General features: G+C 38.8%; 1 protein-coding gene across 1 annotated transcript; it reads left to right on the top strand.

Moving 5' to 3' along the window:
- Window positions 1-3,733: 3,733 nt before the first annotated feature.
- FGFBP1 (fibroblast growth factor binding protein 1) lies at window positions 3,734-6,485 on the top strand. Its single transcript, XM_044418363.1, has 2 exons — window positions 3,734-3,749; window positions 5,061-6,485. The coding sequence occupies exon 2, from the start codon at window positions 5,082-5,084 to the stop codon at window positions 5,772-5,774; it is 693 nt and encodes a 230-aa protein (XP_044274298.1). The 5' UTR covers window positions 3,734-3,749; window positions 5,061-5,081; the 3' UTR covers window positions 5,775-6,485.
- Window positions 6,486-6,694: the final 209 nt, after the last annotated feature.

Below are 6,694 nucleotides of genomic sequence, written 5' to 3'. Positions count from 1 at the left end.
TTAAGTTAGGGGTGGGGGCTGTTCCTATGCTAGCATTCCTGAAGTCTCTGAGGCTCAATGTGGGTCACATTTGTATAAATGATTTTGAGTTTCTGAATCCTTTCTAGTTTTTTGTTTAGGAGTTTAGATATACGCCCTTTATGACCATATTACACTGGTTCTTCCACTCCTACCAGATTTCCATAATGGAAAGGTTCTCTTTTAAAACCAGACACTCCTGGCTTTGGCTTCTAGCACTTGCATGGAAACTGTGTCCCTGCTTCAATAACTCTGACATGTGCATCTTCATCTGTGGAATGTAGGCCTCTTTGATGGGCTGTCTTATTTTACCATATGCTTACTGCCTGTTTCTTCCCTTTCTACATTTATGCATTGGAGACTGCTATTTAGGAGTCAGGATTTGCTTTATGAAACTGAGGCACACATTACATTTCGATATAGAGGTACTGAAATGTTTTAAGTGCACAGATGGAGGGTTCCTGTTTAGTGTCACGCATTTCAAGGAAATGAAGATGAAGAGGCTGTTCTAACAGCTGTACTGTCCCTTGAAGATCTGTCTACACAAAAGCATCCTTTGATGTTGTTGGCAAATGTTATGATGGAAGGACAGCTCAAACAAAGTATTGTTCCATTACTAGTGGTAAAAGAGTGTAGTGATGGTTCTACTGCATGCAACATTCTCTTTTCTCTTCCTGAACATACATAAATAATTTGAGGAATCAACCAGAACATGTGGCCTATGAATTTGTAGAAGCTGGCAACCTTTCCCATATGTGAAAACAACATTCTTAACTGGCAAAAACATTCCATATTGGTGCTGTCTGTGAAATGAATTCTCTTTCCAGATGAAATGATCAAACACCAGTATTTAACAGTCTTCAAAAAATCAAGGCAGATGATGTGATCCTGGAAAATCATTTTTCCAAAGTCATTTATCCATACAACCATGGAAACAAATATTAGTCAATATATCACGAAGATCTGATGATACAGGCAATATGAACAGCTAAAATCAACAGTAGTATAACACAGTTGTTTTCTAGTATCAAGATGCTTTGGCTAAGCCTTTAGCATTTATCATTTCTTGAATTCTTGAATTCCTCAAAAATGAATGGAATATATGAATTAATTCATTTTTCCATATAAATTGGAAAAATTGTGAGATAAATTAGTTTGAGTGATAGTATCTTGCTCAGTCAGCTTCTGGCTCAGAATAACTTAAGCCTGCCTGTTCTGGGTCACATCAAGCCATAGCTTTGTTTGAAGGTGAGGGAGGGTGGCCTTGGGAAAAGCCACTCCAGTGGTCCCATTTTCCAGCCTGCTATTGCCACCATCCAGTGACTTGCTCCTCCGGAAAGCCAATGTATCATCAGACAAGCAGACAATCTTGACCTGGAAGAGCAGCCATTTGCTGCTTAAGGCTATTGTCACTACTCATCTGCCCAAGCAGATGCGCCTGTGAGCAAATAATGATTCTAATGTCCAATTCTCATGCTAATACTGTTGTAGGGTTCTGATTGCTATCTTTTAAAGGACTTACCTTATAACACTGGGATGAGACAGTTCTTCAAGGTAATAGGGATGCTGTCTAGAAAAAATGATATATGAGGGTAAGGTGTTTATCAACAACAACATCAACAAGGCATCAAATGAGCAGCTATCTCACACTTTCCTTAAGTATTGGGCCTGGTTTTTTTCCTCCCAAGGAGGGCTCAGAAATGGGAGACCTTATGCTATCAGATGAGCATTGCACTTTCAATGCCGGGTTTCTGTTCACAAGTGCTACCATCTTTGCTCCTGAGGACAATGTTGGAAGGTCTGGACCTGCTGGTGTAAGCAGTGACAGAGTATTATGTTCCCCAAATCTGCAGCCTAACCCAAGACTGACATGTTCTGGGTAGTGAACATGGGGTGGTTGTCCATGTTCACCAACTCCCTTGTGCTCTTAAGTGCTAGAGGAAGCAATGGAATCATTATCCTCTGAGGAAGTAATGTCTAGTATAATATGACAATGACTCGGAATTGATAGGTCATGCCAGGTCTCAAGAAATATCACTTTTGGGGTGCTGGACCCACAGCAGCTTCCTAATCATATTCACCCCAGCCCTGTCCTGCTAAAATTCACTGTTCTGTCCATTCAAACACTAGAAAATTCTGAACGTACAAGGTCCTAGAGAAGCAAGATACTATGCTACCTGTAATAAAAAGATTGGTCCTGTAGTAACTTTCTACAAATAACATGTAGCATGTAACAAAAACTGGTAAATCCATGTGGTGGGGTGGCTTCTGCTGATGTGGAAAGCAAGCTAAAGGGTCCCCTCCCAGGAACAGGAACTGCCACGTGGATTGCTCTTTTGCTGATCCAAGGGGGAGAAGGGGCTGTGCTGTGCTTAGGCTGAGCAGGCAGCAAATCTGCTTTTGAGGTTACATGGTGTGGATTAAGTCTCTTTGGGAGGCTGGGGGCCTTGGCACAATGTTTTGACAACCAGTCTTAGCAGCCAATATTAAGAATCCAGCCAATCTTTCTACACTGGAAGAAAGTATAATGAGTGTACTGACTGCAGATTTCAGAGAACTCTATCCTATGCTTTTGTAGAAAGCTGGGGGAACCTGCCTTCATTAATTCTTAATGTACATTTTTTGTGGTTTCTTTCTTACATATTTTGCAACAATTGAGATTTTTAAGGAAAGCTTCCTTTGCTAAAAAAGTTAAGACTGATTTTCCAAGAGTCATTTATATTAGAAACCAATATGTTAAAAGAAACCCCCAGAACTCCAAGGGTTTTGCCACATGGTTGCTCTCAGCAGTAATAGTAGGACTATTTAATAAGGAAAGGCGTGGGAAGAAACCACCCAAAGAGCCATGGAGCACAGGGGTATTTCCAAGGCAGTATATCCATTCCAGTGTTTTAATATTTATATGGTGCAATCAATACACATGGTACTTTACAGAGTGACATAACAGAAAGAGTCACTCCAACCCTGAGGAACTTAACATTTAAATTTAGCAGAGGGGGAGGCAGACATAGGAGGGAAAGGGTGACAGATAAAGGTTGCCATATTTCTTTCCCAGATATAATTAGCAAAATAGGTAAGGCTGGTTACGCTCACATCTTCACAGTAGACCACTGTGCATGCATTGTTCTTGCAGCATGATGCTGTTCATGTATAATAGTGACAGTGTGCTACATCTATTTTGAGAATGTTATATTTTAATCACTCTTGCTGGCAAATTGGAGAAAAAGACTATCTTCATCAAAAGCTCCAGTGAAGTGAATGGGACTTATAATTATAATATGGGAATACAATACCTACTGTTTAGCTTCCCAGCTGACTACTCCTGTAACCACAATAAGATTTTTCTCCTTCCTTTTATTCATGAGAGCACTATTCATTTATTAGTCTTTTCCTGTTTGTGTAAAACCATTTATCAAGAGGGTGCTTCTATTCCTATTGTCAAAGAAGAAAAGGAAAAGAGTTGGCAGAGTCTTCCTTTTTCAAGAGTTTATCTATCACTGTGCTGTAACTAGGTTTTTTTAATTTTTGCAAATAAGAACTGGCAGAGTTCCAGAAGGTGTGTCTAGGTAAGTAAATAAGTCATGAAAGCATACTACTGTGGAGCAATAGCCTTCTGAAGGCATGCAGGTGTGTCTTGTTCTGTATATATAAGCACAAGGTTTCAGCACTTTAGAAGAGACAAGAGTCACCTTGAGGCTTATTTTTTGGATAAACTCAAAAGAGAGCAAGAGGTATGTGTTGTAACTTATGTCAGCATAGAAAGTTAATCTTCCGGAAGAGAAAAGCTAGATTTCCTTTGTCTGCTGCAGACCAAACTGTACAGTATATGGGGTTGTGTGCTTCTTTCTGCCACTATTTTTAATTTAACTGAAAAGTAGCATCTGGGATTGTAACTGATAGTTGAATTATCGTTTCTCTCGTGAGTGGATAAATAGCTTGAATAGGATGATGTTGACTGGAAAAATGACAATAAGCAAGAAATGATCAGTCAGTCCCTCAACATTTCTACTGCTCTTGATTGTACTCTTCAAGGCTGCTTACTGGGCTGGTGTGATGAATCTTCAGGAGAAATAAAAACACAACGCATGTCATGTGAACTTTGGTCCTAAGTCTTAAACCTGTTGGAAGTGGTCCAGTGTACAGTTAAGTTTTTTAGATCTCATTAACCATTATGGGATGTGGAGCCTAGTCCACTTACTACCTAAAAGTAAGAAGAATGAGATTGTCTTTACTAATAGACCCTTCATTTCTTCCTGGTTATGGGTAGAAGGCAACAAAATCCAGATAATACCATGAAATTCTATGAATGGTACAGGGTTATTGTGCCATACTAGTACCTTCTGGAAACACCTTCTTTCACTGGTAGCATATATGTGCTACAGTGTTGTATTAATTTTCTACCTATTTTACTGTTGTCTTAGGGATTCCTTAGCTGGGGTTTCATTGGATTGAACTGATACTTCAGCTAAACTTGGGTTCAATTGAACAAAAAGTTAGAGGATAGTTTTAAAAAGATGTGCAAGCTGAGTGTAAAACAATCAAGCAGATCATTTTTATTCAAATAAATTTGCGGTCATCTTAGCTGATAATGATGTTGCATCTGAAGGACCATCATGGCATCACTCCATCTAAGTTCACACAGTTGCTGTCAAGTTACTGTTTGAATGGAGGTTACAGAATGATACTTAATTTACATTCTTATCAGACATGAGTCAACTCTGGAGCAGATGTTACCAAATCCATGTGAATTAAAGTAATCAAACAGCTCTTCATGTTACCACATTAGCTCCAAGCAGAAGCTGCAAGGCTATATCATAACTTTGTTTTAGAAAAGAAGAGGGCATTTCAAAATAGGTTAACAAAAAATAAGATTGTTCCAAAGGTCCATACTTTGAAAAGCACTGTCATGTGGGACACTGATCAGCATACTGTGTAAAGATCAATGGACTCTAGCTTACAGTGGTGTCAACATGGCTAAAACTAGGAATAAGTAAATAAAACACAGGCAATTTTTACAAATTACTTTTTCATTTCCAAAACAGGTTCCAGAGGAATCGTAAGCCATGAAGATCAGACATTTTGCCCTTCTGTGTACCCTCATTATATTCTCTCAACTGCTACAAACTCACTGTGAAAATCCAAAGGACAGGAAAAATGTGAGGGCAGATGCTGGAAAAGGTAGAAGGACAGAAGCTGCATCTGATAACCAAAATGGAAGGAGTCAGAAAAACCGAGGAGCAAAAGGTTCCCATAAAGGCAAGTTTACTACTAAAGAGAAGTCTGAGTGTACCTGGACACTAAATGAGGCAGAGACTGCTACCTTGAAAATAGATTGTAAAAGCAAGGAAGATACCTTCTCATGTGAATTTTCAGGTAATCCTTCTACGTGTCCACAGTATGCAAAAAACCAGAAGGCTTTCTGGAAGCAAATTACTAGGTCTCTAAAGAAACAGAAGAACATATGTAAGGATCCAAAGAGTATCTTAAAATCTAAACTCTGCAAGACAGGACCACCAACTGCTCACCTTAGGCTGGTAACACTAGCATCACAAAATCCAAAAGAAGAGAAGCCAAGTCATCATGCAAAGGAAGATAGTCTGCCAGCAGAAAACAAGCCAGGGAAAGCATCCAGTGACTGTGTTGAAGAAGAGGATTATATTGACCAGAGAAAGGTGGCTGAAGAATACTGTGGAGAGTCATGGCTATCTCTTTGCAACTTCTTTGTTGCAATGATTCAAGATAAAAAATGCAATTAGAAAGGCAAGAATTTGGCAAAGTTCCTTGAGTTCCTACATACAAGGCTGTATCTCGAACAGAACAAAGGATTGTAAATAGCACTTTATTAATGTGTCTGGTCAGCAACTATTATTCTTGGAAACTCAGTGTGAGGAGAATGGGGAGAGTGATTCTCTCTCATTCTCAGAATGAACTTTTGAGAAATCCCATTACAATGATGATTGATCTCACCCACACCCCCTTTTTCCACTATGAAACATTGTGGAAGTAGGGTGAGTCATAAGATGCAATTCAAGAAGAAAGAATTGACTGAGTGGCTCCCAGCTGTTGGTGTCTAGATCTTATCTAAGGGAAACTATGAAATGAGTATTTAAAGGTCTTCTTGGACTTTCATGTTGTTTTCCCTAGAAGACACTGTTTTTCAAGGCACAAAGATGCAGTGAATCATACTCATTTCACCAGCAGAGATGAAATGATTTATATAATGTGCAAATGTTTTCCTTCGGATGTTACAAACTCTCTTTGAAACATATATATGCATTATACTTTGTGGGACATCCTTCTCTTCACATGTGTATTTCTTGCTGAATTGATCTCAGTGCTGTATACTTTTTGATACTTTTAAGTTTAGAATAGCTAAAAATAAAAGCATATGCCTTTTAAAGCTTTTTCCATGTGTGCTAACCATTTCTGTCTGTGTGGAATTATGGATATACTCTTAGTACTCCTACAATTGCCTATTTCCAAATTTCTCTACCATGCTGTGTAGTCCTGTAGATAAGCATCTTATACACATGCTTATCTAGAAGTATAAGTATTGAGCTCAGTATGGCTAGTAGTGAGTGGACATGTATAGGATTGTGCTCAGTGAGCCCTATTCCCCATTTCTGCCTAAGAAAAGTATCCAGAACAAACTTATACTGATAAGTTTAGTTGTAAT

Source organism: Varanus komodoensis, unplaced genomic scaffold (assembly GCF_004798865.1).
Source record: "Varanus komodoensis strain SLA01 unplaced genomic scaffold, ASM479886v1 scaffold9, whole genome shotgun sequence".
Classification (NCBI taxonomy): Eukaryota; Metazoa; Chordata; class Lepidosauria; order Squamata; family Varanidae; genus Varanus; species Varanus komodoensis.
This window is presented reverse-complemented; position numbering and strand designations above follow the sequence as displayed.